Raw genomic sequence first — 23850 nt, 5'->3', positions numbered from 1 at the left:
AAAAAAATTGAGCAAGAAAAGCCAAAAACGACAGTAGATGGAAGTGTGTAGTAAAATTCTGATCATAAACCTCCAAAATGTTACTTATGTATGTATGTAAGTGTACGTAACTAAAAATAAGCTGTTATCCAATTTGAAGCCGTTCACTCTTGCTAGGCACTTACAACATATTTAATACTCCAAAGACTTGCAGGCATTTAATGTTTAATGGCAAAATAGCAAATAATATTCAAATATTCGCATATTATACGGTAGACAAACGGGCTCGATTATTTGCATAACCAGCCTTTATTTGCTTTGACTCATGCATTTTCCTCTTTAATATGCGCATAAGCAGCCGAACAAATGCACGAAATTTTTGGGAATTAACTCGGATCCGGGCAGTTTTCGTTGACAACACTGGTCAGCTGTTGTCTTTTCTACAAGTAAGCAAACAAAGCGCGCGTGTTCCGCGTCCGCAGTAGCCGAGTGGTAAAAGTTACGGGATACAAGCCCGTAGCTGCCAGGTTCGATCCTCGGTTGGAGCGATTGCGAAATTTTTTTTTGTTTTTATTTTTTTTATTTTATTTGATCTATATATTTAATGTTCCTTTATTTTGTTTTCATTTGCTTTATTTTATATCACTTTTTTTTATTTTACTATCAGTTAATTTAAATTTTTAGAGTTGAATTTTAATAAAAAGTCAACAACAACTAACTGAAAGCAACGTAAAAAAAATATAGAACTTATAAAAAAAAGAATGAAAAAAAATATATAAAAAAAAAATGAAAATTTAATTGGCCGTGGGACTCGAACCCACGACCTTGCGGCTCGTTTATCCGCATAACTGCCGTCTGTGAGGTCAAAATTATTATGCGCATATGTATGCCAGATTATATGCATAAGCTTTGCCGTCTGTCACAGCTTTTAGTGACCAAATTAGATTGTCTTCCACAACATTTAACCAATTCAATGCATTTTATGTGCATATATGTCTGTACATATGTATAAGCTACACATTTAAATAGATATGTGTATGTACATACATATTTAGTTAGGCACTTGCGTCTCAAACTTCAAATGATAAGCAAGACCACGGTCATAATACAAAATTGTATAACGTCCCAATAGGAATTCGAAGCCTTCTTCAATGTGGATTTATACTCGTTAAATGAAAACTTGTATGAAGCTCGTAAATTTAAAGCATTGAGGGAAGTTCATAGCGACTGGTCATGAAGAAAAGTTGGGGCTATTGGAAAAAGGGGACGTGGCACCTCCCATGGTAAATTATTCGAAAATGGTATAGAGATATATGAAATCAATCCCATGCTCTTAGAGAAAATTGGGGTTATTTGAAAAGGGGACGTGGCGCCTTTCAAACGCACTGAAACTATTACGTATCTTTGTATGCATGTACAGTTTTGCTAAGTTATTTAAGACGGCAAATATGCCTTCTGACAACCACCAAACCGTAAAATTAGAAGACAAATGCGTCACTAAAAATCATGAACGTGAACTCTTGGTTAAAATGCTGGACCAAAATGTTTCAATACACGGTTAAAAATTTCGGTTTTAATTTTAAACTTTTTGGACTACATATATGACCAAACTACATAAATTCAGTTTCAAATACAAACCTTCTAAATTTAAAAAAAAAGGGGGCACAAAGTTTGGGTTTAGAATTCAAACAGTTCGGTTTAAATTTTAAACCCAAACATTTTCATAATTAAGAATAAAAAATAAAAATTAAATTTCATGCTCCGTCTGATGGGGATTGAACTCGGACAGCCTTAGTAGCAGCCAATTGTATCAAGAAGCTTTGCACACTCAACTACAGCCACGCATGTAAATGTGCTTTCATATGTTGAGTTTGAATCAACACCACATTTCGCTGTGTGCAAACATTTTCTATTTCGGTTTATATTATAAACCAAATTTTCTATATATGAAACCTAGAAACTAGAATTAAAACATTTTGGTTTGATTTTTAAACCACGAACTTTTTGGACTAAAATTTAAACCACAATATATTAAAAATTGCTTAAAACTATTGACTGGTTTAAAATGTAGACTCTAAAATATTAAAAAAAGCAGTAGTCCCAGCGCGGTTAAAAATTAAACCCAAATTTTTGACCGTGTACAAAAAATTTATTTTGGGCGGGACGAAGTTCGCCGTGTCTGCTAGTGTTGTATAATTATGAGTTTCGCTATCTAAATAACAAATCTCTTATTGTATCAATAATTTTGCACTAAATGAAATGAAATTAATATAATTACATTGCATATATTTTTTATAAAGGAACATCAGTTACAGTGTTGCCGTTTTAGCTCTTTGGTGGCTAGATTTGGCTACCACTGACTTTTTTTGGCCACTTAAATTTAAAATTGCCACAAGCCCACAGCGAAACTTGCACACACAAAGTGAAAAACTTGCTCGCGTGTGTAGAAAAACTCACGCCGGTAATATTAGGTTGAGCTGTTAATCATCTATTGTCTTTACTTCCAAGAATAGAAAGCATAAGAATAAATTCAGAGCCGGGATGAACGAAAAAATTTCATCGAAGATGTCACAGCCTCCATCAAAACTGGTTTGTCTCCAAATCAAATTAGTCAGTATGATCCCTGAATGATTGGTTTATAGAGAAAGATTCTGAACTTCCGCAGAATAATGCTACAAGCCCTAGACTAACTAACCTAGTCAAATAAAGTTCAACTCGGATTCCATAACTAGTACGATGGATGTTATATCAAGTAATTTGGGCTCTTATCATAGGCTTTAGATTAATATTTTTTTCAACGAGGCGCACTTTTTCAGATTAGGACCAATAATAAAATTAAGTCGAGATTGGCCATGGCCGTTTTCAGCGCTCAGGGTCATATGCTCATTGTTTAATCAAAAGTAGTTTATAACAACATTTGGTGCTCGTAAAAAAGAGCTACCAAGACATTTAATACTAAATATACCGCAAAACAAAAAAAGCATTGCTCATTGCTCAATCTTCCACACAAATATTGAAGCTTCATCAAACCATTAAGCTGTCCAAGATTTAACCCCCAAAAAGCATGCTTCTTCATCGTTTCACACCATAAAGGACATTTGCTGTAAACAGAACAACCCAAACTAATGCGAAAATAAAAGAAGACAATAAAAAACAAAAACGAACAACAAAAAAAACACAATGAAAACGCGCCAAAACAACCCTCCCACAACGCTAAAGATCGACTGGGTAGCATGAGACATGGACGTAGAAGAAGTCATCATTTTTCTGGTCCATCAAATCGCTTAGTTCGGCTATTAGTTATGAAGTGTAGCGGGCCGTAAAAAAGAAGAACCCTTGCTTTGAATGCCAACTGGTGAATGGGTAAACACTTGGCTTGTACTTTGTTTGTGGAAGTAGTACATATTTATGTACATCTGGCACTTGCTTTTTGGCTGTGCGCTCAACTATTTCAATTTCACTTTTACTTGCCAAAAAGTATGCCTCCTTCACCAACTCGTGTTTTCCTCTACTCGTTTTTCGTAATATACATAAGTATGTATTTACATTTTAGGTTTTTTTTTTACTTTAAAAATATTGAAAAATATATATACTTAGAAATCTAGTGAATATGAAAATATTGCCTGCCACTTTACTTAGTACCTCTACAGCTTCACTTCACTTCACTTCACTACACAACAAAAAATCATGCTTCGTTAGTCTGCTGCGATTTGCTGTGTGGAAGTCAAAAGCGTCCGCTAAACGTTTGGGATTTGCAGCTGCTTATCCTTTTACTTACATAGCTTGACGTGATTGTGTGTTGACGCTCAGTTGGCCAAAACGATTGTGGAAAAATTTACATAATTTGTTAAAAGGCATTCCTCACTGTGAATGTGAATGTGAATTATGGCCTGCGCATGCGAGAATGCATTTGTTGGAAATCTTAGTTGGCGTAAGGATTTATGTATGTACATATGTTTGAGGATGAAGGATGCTGTCTACTCACTTGTCTGTCAGACAACCAATGTGCGCTCCTGCAAGTAGATATGATAAATGACTATTAAATATCGAAAGGACATTTAAGATCTACAGACATTTGCAAAATAATGCTGGTTAATATTTCGTTTTAGATTTTTTGAATAACTTATGAGCGAAATGTACTGTAAATTTATCAATTATTAAAGTTCAAAGTTGAATAAAGTTAGCGAACGATGATTACACCGTGTCACGAAAAAAAAAGTTTTCTTGGTTCGCAAAGATGAGCTGGTATTGAAAATTCCCTGTTTAATTAATTTTTTTTTTTTTTCAAAAATAAGTAGATACCTATTGCGAAATTTCTATGATATTCAAGGATCAAACTTTAACAGGACATTTTCAATACGTTTTCGTACTGATGCACAAAAAATGTATTATTTTTAATTCTACAGCATTTTTCTTTTATTTGATATAGTTTTCCCCGCTAAATTGCATTTCAAAAATTGCAAAATTTTTGGTCCAATTAACCGGGGAATCAACTAACCGATACTCGTTAAATTGAACAATGCGTTCAAATATGGAATACCAGACATACAAAACATCATAGCTGAATTACTGAATATATTCTGCCTTGTTGCGAATTTCACGTGAAAAAATATTCCCCAAAATTATTAAGAAAAGCTTATAGAAGGAATCATTTGGTGAGCGCCGATTTTCTCGAAATGGGTCAGTGACTATGGCCACCGATATGGAGTGACGCCTGTTGATTACTTTCACTGGAGTTAAGCGGAGTCATTGATTTATAAACCAAACTGGAAACTTTGGGCGCCTTGGAAGACAACATTGTGGGATACAATGCCAACACACGGTCCCCATAGCTTTGAAGTGATCAAAAATTGTACATCCAAACTTAGCGACTCTCTAGATACCGACGGTTAAACACCCCAAAATCCAGGGAGTGATGTTTGGCAACAAACTGCGAGCCTAGCTCAAAGACCTCAAGTCGCTAGCCGGCAGCACCATTTGGGAGCCGACAAGGAGACCCAGCGAACGATCGGTCAGTGGCAAACTCTGCAGCTCTACGTACGGGCACAGGCTGTTATCTCATCTAGTCCGAGCATCACCTCCATGAAGAAAGGCTGATGTTGGCGGTGAATGAACACAACATCATGTTATCGAAGCAATTTCCCGTGGGATGTCATCGTAGCAGCCACCCTAACAATGCTTTGGTTCGAAACGATCGGCACCCAGCATGTGAGCATCATCTCCGCGACTTAAGACCCCAAGCGATCCGTGCATAGACCATCCGCTCGACGCGCGGGCGATTCAGAGCAGCGCTCAACAATCTTAACAGCGATGCAGGCAGCAAGACTCTCAGCACTCGTAAAGACAACATCGTCCTGGGTGGTCAACCGCCGCCTATCAACATCGAGGAAGCAGAACAGCCGAGAGTGACAAGGTACACTCTACCACATCCCCAGCAGCTACCTGTCTCGATTAAGCTTAGAAGTGGCAAACACCTGCCCAGCATGCGGGCAGGGTCCACTCAATAACCAAAACCTCTTCGCGAGCACATCCAACACGACAACTTAAGAACTTCGCTCATCGACGTCGCACAGTGCCGCGAAGGTGGACAAAAATACAAAAATCGACTGTCTTGAAACTTAGATGTTTTGATGTCAAGTTACAGCTAAATCTCCAACTAAGAGAAGTTCATAAGTTATTTTGTGATAAAAACAACTTTCAGCCTCACACACCCCCTCAAAGTACACCTATTTTCTACATACCATTTCATTTCGGCGATTCGCACATAAAAGTGGTCGCAGTTAAAAATTTGTTAAAAATACATTTTTATTCCTAGCAAGATCAACTTTTGCACTTTGATAAAGATATATGCGACAAACCAAAAAAAGTATGGTTCATGGAAAAAACATTTATACAAATATTTTTTTTTTATTAATAAATAAATATATGATTAAACATACCAAAATCCGAAAATTGGTAAACTTTGGAGACAAAAAAAAAAAAACATCTTGAAAGTTCGTGAAATTTTTTTTTTGGTTATGGTAGTTTGGACCTTCTACTAACAGAAACAATCGAAATCTCTTCCAACTTTTTCCAATATTTGAAAATTTTCAATTTTGAAAAAGTGACTAAATGCCTTTTTTTGGTATTATTTTAGCTGATCTATATTTACAATACTTTTTCTGAATGCCCTAAGATCTAAATTTTTGGTTCGCTTTTCAAAAATAAGGTGTTGAATTAAAGCTAAAAGTGCCAAAAAAAAAATTAAGAGGTACAGGGTGCTTTGAAATGAAAAAAATTATCAGCTAATTAAAATACTTAAATATGCATCACGGTATGGGAGCCAAAAACAAAGGTATACGAAGATTTACATATATATATATATACATATATATATATATATATAGAGCAATGACACCAGTTTACAAATAATATGTTAACCAATTCGGGTAAGGAAATAAATGCAATCGAGACACCTTACAGCGCCCAATGATTAGACGAAAGGCGAACAAAAAGAAAATAAAAATAAATAACATACCTATTACTCTTCATCTGCATAAAGAGTACTATTTTGCTTAAGCAGCAAACAAAAACAGCTTGCGAAAATGATAGTACAAATGTATGCACATCAGGGAGGTCCAATTTTTTTATATTTTTTTTTTTTTGATTGAGTCTTTTTATAATTTTGTTCACCTAAGTAATTACATTACCTGTGCAAAAATTTCAACGTTTTACTATTAGTGGAAAATGTTGCTCAACGCGAGTTCAAAATTTCATGAATAAATTGTATTTGACATATCAAAAATTGCGAAAGGTTAGTAAAATACTTGAAGAACATAGTGCGGAAGAAATTACTTATGCAGCACGGAAAGTAACAAAAAATGAAACGAAGCCTGATAACACTATAAAGAAGTGTCTTGAACCCTTTGAAGCGCTGGCCTTGTGTTTAGATTTAGATTTATCGGAAGAAAAATATAATAGACTACGCAAAGTTGCTAACAATATACATGCGGATTTTTTCCCAAGCACGTATGCGTTAAACCAATTAAAACAAAGTTTAGTACCACATATAGAAGCGACGGAAACTTCAGCAGAAGTTAATTTAAAGGCTCTTGTACATATTACATCCAAACACATCTTAGAAGTTTGTGCAGACAAACACCCAGTGGGCAAACTTTCACTTATATGTAAATGGGGAATGGATGGCAGTTCTGGCCACAGTCGATATAAGCAAAAATTCTCCGCGGAAGACCTCTCAGATGAATTTATTTTCGTAATTGCTTTGTTACCACTTAAGTTCGTATAAAATCAATTATTTTCTTATGTATCTATTCTCTATTTTCCAAATTTTTTCACATTTTAAGGCTCATCGATTCCTCATCAGGTAATGAAATATGGGTCAACCGAACTCCCTCTTCTACGCTGTTCTGTAGACCAGTGAAATTCGTTTATACGAAAGAAGGAAAGGCGGTAATTCATTCAGAATATAATAAAATAATTCAGATGATTAATGATTTGGAATGTGATATTTTTAAAAATAAGAAGGGAATTGCTGAAGTTTCCTACATCATGCATTGCACTATGATTGACGGTGCAGTAGCTAATGTTTTAACAAACACCAATTCCTCAAGCAGATGTTTCATATGTCATGCAAGCCCAACAGAAATGAATAATATTGAACAAAACAAAATACCAAATCCAGATCATTATAAATTTGGGTTATCAACCCTCCATTGCTGGATTCGATTCTTTGAATGTCTATTACACATAGCCTACCGTCTGCCTTTTAAGACATGGCAAGTCAGAATGGAAAATAAGGCTAAATTTATTGAAACTAAAGCCCGTATCCAAAAAGAGTTCAAAATTAAAACAGGTTTGATAATTGACCAAGTCAAGCAAGGGTTTGGAACAACAAATGATGGAAACACAGCTCGACGTTTTTTTGAAAATATTGACGTTGCCGCAGAAATTACTCGTCTGGATAAGTCTCTAATCCATAATTTTTCTCTGGTGCTAAGAGTCCTCTCTTGTGGAAAACAAATAAAAACCCAAGAGTTTAGTGTTTTGTTGAACGAAACAAGAGAGTTATACCTTAGAAATTATGGTTGGTATAACAGGCCAAGTTCAGTGCATAAAGTTTTAGTACATGGATGTGATGTAATTAAATACTTTGATTTACCAATAGGTAATGATTTTAAAGCTATGTTTTCATTTATTTTCTTAATCTGTATTTCCACCTATTTTATCAGGTTCATTATCAGAAGAAGCCTTAGAATGTTCACACAAAAACATAAGAAAATATCGGCTTAATCATTCTCGAAAAACTGGAAGAGTACAAAGCAATACGGATTTAATGACTCGTTTGATATTATCGTCAGATCCATTAGTTGCATTTAAAAGAAATATAAAACAGAGAAACAAATATTTAAAGGGTTCTGATCTCAGCTTTAATAAATACATTGTTGAAAGTGACGAAGCAGACAAAAGCATGGAATCATTTGAATCAGTGATCACTTCCTCCTCTTCTGAGGACTCTGAAACTGAGTGATTATAACAACTAGTTCGGTTTTTATTAACATATTATATGTTATTACCATATAACAGCTATTATTACTTACTTACTTAACAGTGATTATGCTTTATTTTAAATGAAATCAAAAGAATTTTTTTTTCTAAAGGTTAACATGTAAGGAAAACCGACTTAATTTTTCAAATTACCATAATGTATTCACTTAGGAAGTAAAGTTTAGACGAATTTTGACTATTAAGACTATTTTTCTGAACACTTAGCAACAATGATATGCCATATTTCATTTTTAAATAATCATGTGCAAAAACTCGGTGTTTTTTTAATGGGTACCCGTTACAAAAAAACCGATTACTTTCTTAAAATTAGAGTAATATAGACACTTCAGATGTAAAGTTTCAATAAATTCTGACGACTCCTTCCTGTTTTCGTAAACACCACAATCAGCAATGATTATGCCTTATTTGTCTTTCATATAGTAATGTAAAAAAAATTTTTTTTTTTTTAATGGGTACCCGGTACCGAAAAATCGATTTCATTTTTGAAATAAGCATGGCTTAGTCCTTTTAGGTGTAAAGTTTCAACAAGTTCTGAATACTATTTCGGTTTTTATAAACATATGTCTACGATGATTATGAGTTATTTTACCTTTTTATAAAATTGTAAAAAAAAATTTTTTTTAATTAAATGGTAACAGATGCTGAAAAACGTTTTTTTTTCTTAAATTGCCGTGATATAGTCCTTTCAGGTGTAAAGTTTCAGCCCATTCTGATGCCTCCTTCCACTTATATCAACACATGTCCACAATGACTATTTTCATATAAAAATGCAAGAAAAACTCGGTTTTCTCGAAAGAAGTAACCGGTACAGAAAAACCGATTTCATTTTTGAAATTAGAGGGGCATAATACTTCTAGGTGTGAAGTTTCAGCCAATTCTGACCACTCCTTCTATTTTTGTCCATCATTTGTATGGAGTCGCGGCACTGTGCGTCGCCTGCTTTCTTGGCATCAGGCTTGCAGAATCGGAGGATGAAGATGAATCGTAACGAAACTCCGGCGGGTTATGCACTGCTGTTACAACAACAAAAACTTCCTATAGTATGATCCAGAACTCGCATTCGCATTCCTTCTTTTGCTTTCAGTGAAAGGTCAGTTACGGTTGGATTTAGGATAGTTTGGCTAGCAACTTCTTGAAAGTGTCCACAGTTGGATACCTGGTGTTGAGGTGGAATGACAGGTTGTCACCGAGTCATTCAAGGGTTGTCCGGTCGAATGGGGCTCACTCAGGTATAAGGCTCAATTGACGAATTTGTTTCACCTCACACTTGTTGGGTGTAAAATAGCAGCTGCAGGCAATCGTAGAGCAAGGGGACCGCATCGTGTGCATTGATTTGGGCCTCGGGTGCCGCGCCCTTCGTTTTATATGTATGTAGGTATATCGAGGTCTCTTCGTAGCTTATGCTGGTGATATTGCTAGACTGTATGCCGCAATATTTCGACGGACGCTTATAGTTGTTTTTAGGTACTCCGTCTCCTGACTCTTTGCTTACACAGCGTGCTACAGCCTTTAAATGCATGATTATCCGACCATGACGTGAATAAAGGGAATCTGTAGTACAAAAGGCTTTTAGATGCATGTGTAAGGAATAGTCGGATATTGTTCAAATGATCGTTTGACATACATATGTATGAGTACACTCTAAGCGTAGCCAAGATTTTGGTGCTCTATGCGCGGGGAAACAGGAAGGGGGCGCTTGTCCGAGACAGCAGGTTACATTCGTAGGGCTCTCACGGAGGACTAGCTCCCCGTGTTGACTGGTCCGTATTTGGACTGATGTGTGTTTGGATGTGAGTAGAGTGGTTCCCTTTAATCGGAATGTCGAGTGTGAATGAGGGTTCAGCCCCTGGCTACCTGCTTCCAACTGTATGAACGCTCAGCTGGTGGTACGATGCTCTTGCAACGCGACCAGACCTACTGGTGTGGGGACTATCGTGGTGGTAGAATTGGCTTGTGTCAGCTCAATAAAGAGCTGCATTTCAACCGTTTAGCGATCTCAAAGTAAGGCAGAGGTTTTAGATAGGTCTTAACTCATACCAGGTTGGTTAATGTGTCCGTTCCCTGTAACCGATTGGTGCCGATAAAGCTTAAACTTCGGCGCGTGGAGCAACGCATTGATTTGATCCTCGCTACTTTTGAGCACCTTGGAGTTAGGTCCAGGTTCCGAAACATCTCGTAAAGCCAAGCAACCATAAACCTGAATTGATACTTTATGTGAATACTTATTTTAGCGACAGATGTGCGGCCAAACTTGCTATGCTTCTGGTTGCAACAAAGAATGCCTTAGGTCGAGACCACGCAATGACCGGCAAAGCGGCGCCATACAGAAATGCCGCTCGCCGTTTTGTCGCTCATTGCGTCGCCTCGGCCTTAAGACTTTCGTTTAAGGTTATTATCATGACATTTACTTAAGTATATTTGTGTATTTAACTAAATATTTTTCAAATTACTACTACATAAGTATTATCAAAACCTTTGACTACAAAACTCTTTTCATTTTTTTTTTTATCCATTTTCAGGTTTGGTTTCAAAACCGTCGTGCCAAATGGCGTAAAACGGAGAAATGTTGGGGACGCAGCACCATAATGGCCGAGTATGGACTCTATGGAGCGATGGTGCGCCATTCGTTGCCACTGCCAGAAACAATTATAAAATCGGCAAAAGAAAACGACTCAGTGGCACCATGGCTACTAGGTATGGAGACGGAAAGTAAATGCAAAAATTTATCATATTTACTTTTTTATTATTACTGACAATGTAGCTGATATAATAACAAATTAGTTAAGTAGCCTTTTAAAAATTAGCATCATTTATAGGAAATTAATTTTGAAAAAAGTCAAACTCATAAAAACAAGAAATTCTAAAATTGTGAACATATTTGAAGTGCATGACGAATTCATGTCGTTGCCGATTTGCGTCATATGTTCATAATATTTATTACGGATATGATGCCACAACCCCTCACTTAACCGCTGCGAAGCATTTCTAACGCATCTTTACTGAATTAGTGAAAATGACTTTGCGGATTAGCCACAGATAGACACTTGGTCGCATAAAATATTCAATAGACAATCGTCTGTCTAAAAGAAGGGTGAAAAGCAACTGGTAGAACAACAACAGCAATGAAAAGCGAAAAAATTTAATCGCCTATGGAAAGGTGCTTGTGCGGCACTTTAGAGGGGTGAAAATTCTGCGGCGCGCAGTTAAAATGCGCTCTTCATCGACAGGACGTTATTATCTGTTTGATTTTGTTATTCCTCCCACTTGCCTTTACTATGTATTCGTTTTTCTATAATATGGATGTATCGTAAGTAGGTACGTGCTTTTGCGATTCCAGCTCATTGTACTCATTATACGCTAACTTGATCCCTTTATTGTTAATAATCGCTTAATAAATGCCAAAGAACGACAATAAACGGAACGAGTAACAACAACAACTAAGCATGCAATACGAATGCCAGACCTTTGAAATGAAATTACAAACTTAAAATGGAATAAAATAAAATATACCAAAAAAGTTAAAAAATAACACGGTTCAACAAAATTCGGTCGTATTATATCTCACAAGCGGGACCGACCTCATCTTATAGATGTTTTTATGCTGTTTTGAAGTGCATTTACAACATTTTTCTAACACGTCTAGTTTTTGAGAAAAAAACTGATGAATTGGATTTTCATTAATACGTATTTTTTTCGGAAAGACTACGCCCAAATTCTGTTTTTAACTTTTTTTTGAAATTTGCCAGTTTTCTACACTTCAACAGCTTTTTTCTCAAAAACTGGACGTGCTAGATCGATAAGATGAGGTTGGTCCCGTTTTCTAGATAAAATACATACAAACAAATTTTGTTAATAAAAAAAATTAATTATTTTAAAAAGATATAAAATTTAAAAATAAACAAATAAACCATAAAACAAAATAAAATAGGATAAGATGGAATAAAGTAAAATAAAATAAAATGAAAAATAAAAATTAAATAAAACAATAAAATTAAATTACATTGAAAAAAAAACAAAAATATAAATAAATAAATCAAAATACAATAGTATAACATAGAGCAATATAAAATATAAAATAAATTAAAAAATAAATACAAGTAATTTTAAGCAATAAACACAACCGACTTCAATTCTCGAATAAAAATTTAGGAGTACCATTAATTATTTAATGATCCAATGATCTAATCTAAACCAAACCATCCTTGAGGTGCCTTATTCCGAAGAATTATCGAAATCGGTTAACGTGGTCCAAAGTTATGCGGTAATATTCAAAATATTCCGACGAATTGATAACCTCCTCATTTTTTTGAAGTCGGTTATTAAAATAAAATACAATTAAAAACAATTTTTAAATTAAAAAATATATAAAAAATGAAATAGCATATGAAATAAAAACTTGTATAACGACTAAAGCAAAGTGCAAATGTTTAATAGAAAGTAAAATGAAATTAAAAATGTAGGAATTCACAACGATGTCGAAAGTGTCGTAACGGTTAAATATGTAAATTTTGACCAACTATTTTTTAGCAATGTGAAAATTTATAATACGGGGTTTATATAAATATTTCATAAGATATTTCGAAATAAAAAACTAATCAAAAAAATAATAATAATAGCTGTTTGAAGTTTACGACACACAACAATACCGTTGTGAATACCCCAAATACAAAACGATAAAATAAAGTAACATCAGCGTCATAAAAACATAAACAAATAATAATAAAAGATCAAAAAATAATAGTAAATTAATAAATTAAATATAATAAGAAAGTAAATAAGAAAAAAATAATAAATTCTGAACCGATTAAACTTATTAAGCTTCCTACACTTTCCAATCGCAGGCAAATGCTTGGTACAATATTTATAGTTAAATTACTGACAGGCTCGATTTCAAGTCCGCTTCTTCTGGGCGAAGGTAGCCTTAATGTTTCCTCCCGGGTATCAAGACGCTTTTGTCCCCTATTTCTGAAAGCTTGTAAAACTAATTTTGAATTGCACGACCCACTCTGTTGCTTATGCCAGGATTTTAACTCTCATTCCAGCACGTTTGATATATAAGATTCGCTTTTCAGCATTAAGAAATCGATGCTGTCCTCTCTCAATAAATGAATCATTGAAATAAAGACATAAAATCGGCTGATGAATTTAGTTCTGTAGCTGAACAATTTTAGATCTCGACACTTAACAAACTCCTGCCTATCGTGACTCGGCGCAAAAATTTGGGAATATTGGTTTCCGTACGTAATGCGGACTGTGCCCCTCGTGCGGATGGGCGGGAATGGGATTATTATTATTAAATACTAAAGTTAAAACAATGTTGTAAAAAAATTAAATAATTAAAGAAAAAAATTTATTAAAAAAATTAAATGAAATACAATTAAACAAAAACTGAACAAAATTAAATAAGAGGAAATTAAGTAAAAAGTAAACTATATGGTACAAAGCAAAATTAAATGAAAAATTAAATAAATAAAATAATTAAGAAAAAAAATAAGGAGAATACAAAATAAAATAGAACCATTGAAATAAAAAATAATAAAAAATTAACAAGAATGATATAATAAATGATAATATGATATGATAAAATAAAATAGTTAAATCAATAAAGTAGAACAGCATTAAAAGTGTTGAGAAAAAATGCAATTAAAAGGTTTAAAAAGCTTACGTATAAAAATAAAACCAAAAATAGTAATAAAAATAAAAAAATTTACAAAATAGAAAATAAAATAGATTAAAAAACTAACCAAACAAAAAGTGAAATATAATTTAATATAAAATAATTTATTTTATTCTTTTTTTATATTTATGGCTTATTACAATGGTACACCACGGCTTTCAATTCCGAACTCGATGGTTCATATCCCAGTGACCGCGTTGAAGAAGTCTGATGAGGAGATGTAGTGATCTCCGAAATAGCAGCTATAACTTCTATCTTCTGCAAATTATTGTTCTGTTTCCACAAACATTTTTCATTGGAAATGGCCGCAAGCACAATAAAATTGTTGAATAAAATAGTTTTTAATAAAAATAAATACAAAAATTAAATAAATGAGATTAAATTATACTGAATGAGAAGAATAAAGTAAATTATTTCACCGAGCATAAAAATACATATTTATGGAAAAAATCAAAAAATTAAAATAAAAAAGAAGTAATAAAAATAAGAAACGTTATACATAAAATATAAAATAAAGTAAACGCAAAAATTACTTAAATGCAAAGTGAAATATAATTTAATATAAAATAATTTGTTATAAAAATAATTTCAAAAATTAAATAAATAAGGCTATATTATAACAATGAGATGAAATAAAATAAATAAATTCACGAGCGTTAAGCTAATAAACTTTCTCGAAAAAAATGAAATAGAATAAAAAATTATAGGTATAAAAAAAATCTCATTAAATTAAATTGTGAACAAAAAATAAAGTAAAATAAAATAGTACATATAATTAAAAATTTCAAAAAAAAATAAAACACCTAAATTGTTATTAAACAAAAAACCAAATAACAACAAAATAAAATGAAATCAAAAATGTAATATATACATATGTATGTATAATTAAATAAAATGAGATAAACAGAATACAAAATAAAGCGTGAAACATATAAAAAATAATAAAATAAAATAAAATATAATGCAAAAAAGTACAGTAAAAATTAAATAGAATAGAAAATAATAAAAAGAATTAAAATAATAATAATAATATAATAAAAAATATAAAATATAATGCAAATAAAGTACAGTAAAAATTAAATTGAATAAAAAATAATAAAAATAAAACAAAGTAAAAATTTAATAAAAAAATATGTCTGAATTATACATACGTAAAATAAAATAAAAAAAGATAACATAATTATTGAAGGTGAAATAAAAAATAAAATAATAATAAGTAAAAAATTTAATTTACCAAATTTAAATTAAATAGAAAAATAAATAAACAAAATAAAATAAAATCGGAAATAAATGAAATAAAATAATTAAAAATAAAAATAAGTTAAAGTAATAAAATAATTTAAAATAAAAATAAATTAAAAAGGGCATGAAATGGGCTTAAATTATATTAGTTAAATGAGAAATTTAAAAAAAAATTACCGAGTTTAAAAATAAATCATTCTGGCGCCCAAAACCCATTGTTATAGCGTTAATCCCCAGCTGATCCTATTAGTTATGTTTTTATCTATTTGCCTCGCAATTGGGTGCGCTTGCGTTCTGCTCTGCCAAGTCAACCACTACCAATTACACCCCTAACCAATTTCTTCCCACAACATCCAAGTGTTTGTAGTACGCGCTTAGGCTACTTGCCTACTTAATCCAGTCAACGCACGCCATATGTCCATCTCACGGTCCTGCTACATACGCCCCACGTATAGAACTACTTAGAAAGCCCACTTCATTCACAAACTGATTGTTCGCCTGCGTGTCTGTCTATGCCTTAATATATTTCGTATTATGAGTTTCTATATACATATGTATGTATATGTATGTATTTATGTGCGTTTGTATGTTTTTGTTAATTTCAAGTGGCTTAACGTGGATTTAAAATGGCAATTTTAATTTCGTTTTATTTATTAACTGCTGTCAAAACATTCAACCCGCCTAGCCGCCCATCGCCCAGCACCCACCGCAAATGTTCATTCACATTTCAATGCTTCATTCTCTTGATTTCGTTTGCTTACGTTTCCTTTTGAAATCTGCTACCAATTTTTAATTTTCTGCTGCCTTTAATTTATGTCCTTAATCGCTTTGATAATTTCAATTAAAATTACTTTCAAGTTGTCAATGACGCGTTGGAGGGGGGTGTAGGTGAAGAAAGCATTGAAAAGGGAATATATGTATGTATGTTTGTAAGTGCATGCAGTGTATGTATATATATATATGTACTTATGTATGTATGTATGTACTTAATAGACAATTCTTCTAATTAGAAAGCAATAATAAGACATTAAGAATGCAGTTAAGGCTTTCAATTGGTGGCACATGTGGTAGCTGTGCTTGTGGCGAGTTTCCAAAAGCTTAGCAGGGAGATGTAATTATTTGCTATGCATAGCCACCAATAAAGTAGATCCTTCTACGATCTTCAAACTTGTTTTCCACGTAGACTATTTTTAGTCGAATAATATTTTCCAAGTGTTTTTAGAACCTCATTAAATGCACAAAAAATTATTCCGGGCGAATGACGACACCTACGGTTATCCGATTCGGCCGATAATGAATTCAGACACTATTTCACCGTTCTCGAACGCACCGTCACGGAGCCAAGAGCCTTGATAGCTGCCTGGCTGTCAGAATAAATATTCATTAGAGAGCAATCAATCTGAAGTCTTCTTTTGCGGTCACCTTTGCTTGGAAGACGCTGCAGTGATCCGTTAACCTAAATTTCAGGCTGAAGTAGACACCTCCACCTACCTAATCGGTAGAAACCCGAAGTCTTTAAGAATACTAGAGTGCCCGTAGTTCGAGGCAACTTGAAGCCCATCCCACTTAGCCTTACTGCGGCGCGCCCAGCGACAGCCCCCTCAACTAAGTTCAAGTAACCCTGTAACCCACACCACAGCCACTTATTTCCAAAGCAACCGAGAGGTCGTTAACGCCAATGACCCAAAGTAAGCGGTGAAAGAACCCCTCCTTGCGGGGTATCTCTGCTCACACATCTCCGGATTTAAGCGCTGCCCTTCCGCGACAGTTCTGTTGCAAAGCAAGCGGTAAATATACCTGACGAGGTCGGCTCCGACCTCTAGCTTATTTAGGGATCTGGCTATAGCCTCAGATAAAACATTATTAAAAGCCTCGATATCAAGTAAGGCATCCACCGCGAATTCCATCTGCGAAAAAGTCTGCTCGATACTCTCAACGACCGTGTGTAGGGCCCTTTCAACAGACCTGCTCTTGCAGTAGGCATACCGGTAATGGGTACTCATATGGAGATTTTCGTCCAGTTTAGGTGCAACACATGAGCATTCGAAAAGTCCTAAATGTGATCAGACCCAGGCGGTGGCAAAGAAAGTGTTGGATGCTCTCGATTCTTCCATCGTCACGACAGCTGCAACACGAGTACTAGTTATTCGCCGGAAAGCCGGGTTTGAGAATGTTGCAAATTTATAAGACCGTGGGTTCTATTGTTAGCCAGTTAGGTTTGGCGTGCTACTCCACACATTCGTTCTGGCACCCCATCTTTTGTTTGCCAATTCGAAGAAATTTGTGTCAGTTCGTTTAAGGTATTCTTACATTTTATTGCGGGTTTTGACGACATTGCAAAGCTTTCTAGAGATTTAGTGGCGACTTGACTATCAAAAACACAGTTAAAAGGGCATAGCTGAAAGTCCAGCTTGAAATAAGCTGCAATGGTCTAGCAATCCAAAGCACCGCCACCCACCTATCGATATCTAGACATAGTAGTGTGCGATTGTCTTTTCAGTACCGAATCTTCTTTCCATTCTCATTTCGTTGGAACTCTTGTGGTGAAGTCGTTTTCAATAGCTAACGTCAGTATGCTATTTTTTGGAAAGAAAAGTTTCGCATCCTTCCATTTGTTAAGAGCACCTAACCAGGTTTTTTCCAAGTAGGTTTTAAAATGTATCTTCCCTTCAAATACATTTTTTTTTTCAGAAAATAATTTTTATTTAAAAAACAGATAAACTTGAAAACCTACCTGGGAAAAAGTCCTTTAGTACTTAGCACAGACTGCTTTGCTATTCGCTTGTAGCTCACTATAAAGGTTAGTAGCCCCTGTTTGGTCGGTTGGTTGGTTTAAGTGGCTGCAAGCAATAAGCAAGTTTGCCATTTTGATTCCACAACTCGTGCAACCTACAGTCATTTGGCGGCGTCATACGAAGAAAGGCAGCTGCACTCTGAAATATTCTGCAGGAATGGTTTGCCGAGTGTCTTTAACCTCATCCTTACGAGGGTGTACACACTGCAGTAAATTTGTACGCATCTTCCTTGCTCATTCCCAATATAGCTTTGGTTTTAAGTGGGTCGTAGGATACCCAGAACTATCGGGTAATCATGTAAGATCCTATACAGTTCCGCCTCTGCTTGGACGTTGAGTGATTAAGTTTCGGTAATTTTAGTCTTAATCTCCCTTAGCGAGGCGCCCACGTTCTCCGCGTGGGACAAATTCAGTGTGGAGCCGCTCTTTGCTAGTTCGTCCACTAACTCGTTTCCTTAAATATTCCTATGTCCTGGGACCCATATTAGGGTAATTTCGTATTGATCAGACATGTAGGTCAGCTATCTCCTACATTCAACCACTAGTTGAGATCTAACAGAGGTAGAAGAGAGTGCCTGCCTCCCCTTAATAGCAAACGTTTCGTTCTGGAAAATGCTTGCATAGTCTGGTAGGCGGAAGGATAACTTTAGGTTATATTGTTCAACGAAAATCCCTGCACCAACTGCGCAGTCCATCTTTGACCCATCCGTAAAGACAGTTAAGCCCTGCAAGAACTCGACCTTTCCTTGATTCCATTCACTGCGGCTTGGGAATTTCGTACGGGGTTTGCGGTGAACCCAGGTCATACGGTGATGCGTCTAGGATGAAACCGTGGCCGAACAGTCTATGATTACAGAACCCCAGGGCAGCCAGTCTGACGGCGCTGTTAGCAGCTGAGTTTTCGATAAAGTAACACTTAGTAAGGGCTGGCCACCAGACCAGCGCCCCGTAAGAGATTATGAGTCGGGCTATAACTGTGTACATCCAGTACACAATTTTTGGTTTAAACCTCATCTGTTACGCAACATTCTCTTGGCTGCATAGAGAGCCACCGTGTTCCTCTAGTATACATTTTCTCTGAGGTTTTCCTTCTCCTGTGGTACCGTAGAACATAATAGGCCGATCCATGTCACTACTTCTTTACCAACAGAATTCTTACGGGCGTATATCGTCTCCAGGTAGACTTCCTGTTCAATATGATTCCCAAATAAATAACTAACTTCGTCCGCTGGAGACTTTGAGACACCATTCAACAAAGGGGATAGAGTTGTGGTAATACAGTGTTAATTTTGAGGCTAACCATAACGTCTGCTGGATTGGTGTCTCGACTGCTTGCCTCCGACCAGCTTGCTACAATATCTAAGCCATTTATGTGGTCCAACCACAATGCCTCCGCTAAGACCTGGCAACCCGTGGCCTGTGAGCTCAGCAGCAAATTATTTTTTGCCAGGTTTCATATAAGGGGAGAGAGAACCTATCCTTGCGTTGTGCTTCTTGGCAGGGCTGGTTTATCAATCGAGATGGTCGCTGTTGCACCGTATGGACTTCGTTGCGAAGAAGAGACTATAGTTTACATGTCTGATAAGGCAGCCAAGGCGCACTTACGGCATGGGTCAGTCCTTTAATCACTTCAAAACTCACCCCGAAATATATGAAAGTCAATGGCTTGATAAATGGCATTAAACACAGAAGGGGTAAGGTTTCCAAAAAGAAGTTCCTTACCCACTACCAGTTGGCTTCGTGGCACTTACTTGCTTGGCTACCGAACCCGCCGTTACAATGGTGACTTCATGGACTTGGAGTGTGCATTAATCGGGATTGACAAAATTTTTGAAAGGGAAAATTATAGGGTTTTAGTAACTCATAAAAAGCATGTCTTCCACAGATAGCAGAGCGTACACGCTTAGCAAGAACTTTATCTCTTCATATTTCATCGTAGAATGACGAACTTTTAATTAATTTTTCTACTTCTACCTAGCTATTATTGGTCGCAAAAAGTCTTTTAGCTCCTCGAGTACTATTCCCAACTACTTATCATCCAAACTAGCCAGTCCAAAATTCTCATCAATTCGACTTTCATCTTCTTTCTCCTCTCCAGGCATGCACCGCAAATCGATAGAAGCTCAACAAACATTGAGGGATGATTCCGGCGTTAGCGATCACGAAGACTCCGCCGGTTCGAAATCCAACGATGAATCACGTCGCCTCACCTCTTCCACCGAATCGTTGAATGTCGTCTCACCTGCACCGACGCGCGAACGCCAACAAACCTCCTCCAGCGCGACCACACCCACAGCAACTACCGCTTCATCATCGTCGCCGCACATTGACCTGAGCAGCCCCTCGCCGCCGACAACGCATGCCCGGCAATTGTCACCTTTGCAACAACATCAGCGTAGTTTTTATCAACAGCAAGCAGCGGCATTACCACCGCCAACCGCTCAACCCTGCTATCATCCCCTCTTGGATGCCGCCAATGCCAGCGCTGGTGCGGCCACCAGCAAAGATTTCCACATGATTATGAATACGGCCGTAGCAGCTGCAGCGGCGGCAGCTGCGGCTAGTGGTGCTGGAGGCAGTGGTGGTAGTGGTGGTGGTGGTGGTGGTGTTGGCGCAGCAGCAGCTGGGTCCGCTATGGGTGCTGCAAGTGGACTGCATCATCATGCGCATGCGGCGGGTGCTGTGGGACCGTATGCGACGCTTGAACATGATCCGGATACTTTTAGGTGCGTGTTGAACATCAAGTTTGTGAACTTTGAGCTTGCCGAAAGCTTTTATAATCCTAAATTGCTAATCATTTTAATAAAAAGTAGCAAAATTTTTTCGAAGAGCGCTAATCTCCTCTCTATCTTTTTTTTCACAGAAACAACTCCATCGCCTGTCTGCGCGCCAAAGCTCAGGAGCATCAGGCTCGTCTTCTCAACAGCGGTCTCTTTCTGCAAGTGCGTTCTTTTGCTGGTTTTCAAGCCAGCAATAATGTTGCGGCGGCGGCTGCCAGTGTCTCCGCTTCGAATCGGTCCAATAATATGCTAACCAACAGCAACAACAACCGCAACAGCAATGAAACCATAAAAATTGTTGACGATTCGGACGGGCAATGCTCACCCATTGATTTTGCCAGCATTTGCAATGCGAATAATAGCAACAATAGTGGCAATAACAACAACAACAGCAATATGGATTTTTGTTTGCCCACTATGCACCAACAACAACAACACCAGCTGAAGTTGGAGCGCATGTCCTGTGATTTGTAGCAGTGAATTGCAACCCTGCAGTCTAAGCAATAATATGTCCAACTTTCGACGAAGCTTGCATATGCAGGGCAGTTTTTACATAAAAAAACGAATTTATTTATTCGAAAATTTTTTAAGCATATTTTAGCTTAATTATGAAAAATTAGTTTTTAAAAAATACACATAAAATGATATAATCATAGTTTTAAGAGCTAAAGCGAAAATGTGGAAAAAGAATGTATAAAGGTTTGTAAAAATTAAATTTTAAAATCTAGCGGTAAATTCTTAAGGCACAAAAATTTAAAAATCAAATTTCTACATATGTATGTATGTATGTTTGTACATATGCATTTGTATAATCACTATTCCAGATTTTTTATTGTCGGCACAGTTTACTTTTAAAATATCTTAGAAAGCTGAGAAAGAAATATATTTCATTAAAAGCTCAAAAAATGTTTTTAACCTAAAATAAGTTATTTTAGATGGGGCAAAATTGAATATGAAGCTCCTTTCTAATACACATATATACATAAATATTTTAACTACATTTAAAAAAAAAAACAATAACAATTAACAATAAAAATATTTATAGACAAAATTTTTTTTTTTTGTGCTACAGAGGCAAGTATATAAACTTAATTTGATTTTTTTTTATAAAAACATATTTATTTTTTCAATATTCATTTCTTTTTTATATTTTATACATACAATTTCAGCAAACTTCCCCGAATCAATTTGAAACTATTTGCAACATATAGAATTTTCCATCTCCTTTCATTTAATACCCATATTGCGATTAATTCGCAAAAATTAACATAAAATTCCAAGCAGCACTTTTTGAACCACCCCCGGCATCGATCGCTTCGACTGGAAATTTTCGGCAAATTTACTAGGCGCGCAGAAGTGCGCAGCAAGTACTGCAACCCAGCGTAAAAAAAGTCGCATAAATATGTCCGCGTAAAATAGTTCTCATAAAATGGTTCATTTCGTAAGTTGGTAAAGCAGTTTAGTAAAGTCACTAACCCCATCAACAAACTTACCAGCTGTTCTGCATAAAAAAGGCACCGTAAATTAGTTCGTGTATTTATGGAGATGCAGCGCTGCCATCCGCCAAATTTCCCACAAATTAGCACGCAATGGCACGAAGTTTATTACCAGCTGGCAGCACGCCTGCGCCGGGTAAACACACGTCAGTTTTTGTTTTTTTTGCCCCAAATTGCAATCTCAAAAGGCTTTATTAATTTGTTTGCTAATTTGCATAAATTATCAGTCAGTTCACAATTGCAAACAACAAGCTGATGATGCAGCTTCTCGTTGTAATACTGCCTCTACTGGTGTACTTGGTGAATGCCGGTCCGGAGGAGCAGGAGGGTGTGCGCTTTGCCAGTCGCTGTGAAGCCTGCAAAATTTTGGCTACTGTATTGCAGGAACGACTAAAGGAAACTGGCAAATCGCACGATGTAATCGAAGTTGGGTATGTTGATGAAATAAAACAAAGAATGTGGTATAATTATGTACTAAATCCTAATTGTGTTTTCCAAACAGTTACTCGCTCGATGATGTCAAACCAAAGAAACGCACCGAGTACCGCCGCAGTGAGCTACGTCTGCTGGAATCGCTGGAGAATGTTTGTGAACGCGTTTTGGAATATAACCTACACAAGGAGCGCTCTGATAGCACACGATTTGCCAAAGGTATGTCACAAACTTTCAAAACACTACACGGCCTCGTCGACAAGGGCGTCAAAGTGGATTTGGGCATACCCTATGAGCTATGGGACAAGCCACCAATCGAAGTGACGCAAATGAAAGCGCAGTGTGAAGATATGGCTGAAAATTATGAGGATGTCATATCAAATTGGTACTTCAAGCTGCAAGATGAGAAGAGTTTAATTGAGCACCTTTGCGAGGACGAAGTACTTGCGCTAGATGATCGAAAATGTTTGAAGGAAACTCTGCCGGCTTTGGAGAGCGATGAAGATACGGATGATGTGAAGAAAAACCTGAAGAAAAAATCGAAGCAGCCAATAAAAACAAAAGGCGATTCAGGTGAAAGCGCTACGAACAAAGAGGAGCTTTGATGCAATAAAGCAAAGGGAGATTTCCAATGAATTTTCATTTGCACAATGCAATGCGCTGTCAAAACTATTTATGCGTTTGTATGTAATGTGTTTAGCCATTGAATATTTTTCCATTGTATTTACTTTTAACCAAAACATGAGATTCCTAAATATTTATCCATTAAATTTAGTAGGTATATATTATAATAAAAATGATTTTTTAAGTATTCCAAAAATATATATGTGAGTTTGATTTGCAAAATTATCAAGCATGTGCAAAAGTGCTACAGCAACAAAAACT

General features: G+C 35.9%; 2 protein-coding genes across 2 annotated transcripts in view; both read left to right on the top strand.

Moving 5' to 3' along the window:
• Window positions 1-22039, top strand: part of LOC108358424 (retinal homeobox protein Rx-like) — a 122051-nt gene extending 100012 nt beyond the window's left edge. Inside the window, exons 5-7 of the mRNA XM_017609753.1 lie at window positions 11064-11253; window positions 20356-20983; window positions 21121-22039. Of these exons, the coding sequence (XP_017465242.1) occupies window positions 11064-11253; window positions 20356-20983; window positions 21121-21511 (1209 nt within the window). The 3' untranslated portion in view covers window positions 21512-22039. The remainder of the gene's footprint in view (window positions 1-11063; window positions 11254-20355; window positions 20984-21120) is intronic.
• A 600-nt stretch (window positions 22040-22639) lies between these two features.
• Window positions 22640-23789, top strand: LOC108358431 (FGF signaling regulator protein canopy b). The gene is made up of 2 exons (XM_017609762.1): window positions 22640-22964; window positions 23036-23789. The coding sequence occupies exons 1-2, from the start codon at window positions 22789-22791 to the stop codon at window positions 23568-23570; spliced, it is 711 nt and encodes a 236-aa protein (XP_017465251.1). The 5' UTR covers window positions 22640-22788; the 3' UTR covers window positions 23571-23789.
• Window positions 23790-23850: the final 61 nt, after the last annotated feature.

Source organism: Rhagoletis zephyria, unplaced genomic scaffold (genome assembly GCF_001687245.7).
Source record: "Rhagoletis zephyria isolate East Lansing unplaced genomic scaffold, Rhagoletis_zephyria_1.1 Rzeph_scaffold_00254, whole genome shotgun sequence".
NCBI lineage: Eukaryota > Metazoa > Arthropoda > Insecta > Diptera > Tephritidae > Rhagoletis > Rhagoletis zephyria.
The sequence above is the reverse complement of the archived record's forward strand: the minus strand, read 5'-3'. Positions and strand labels throughout refer to the sequence as shown.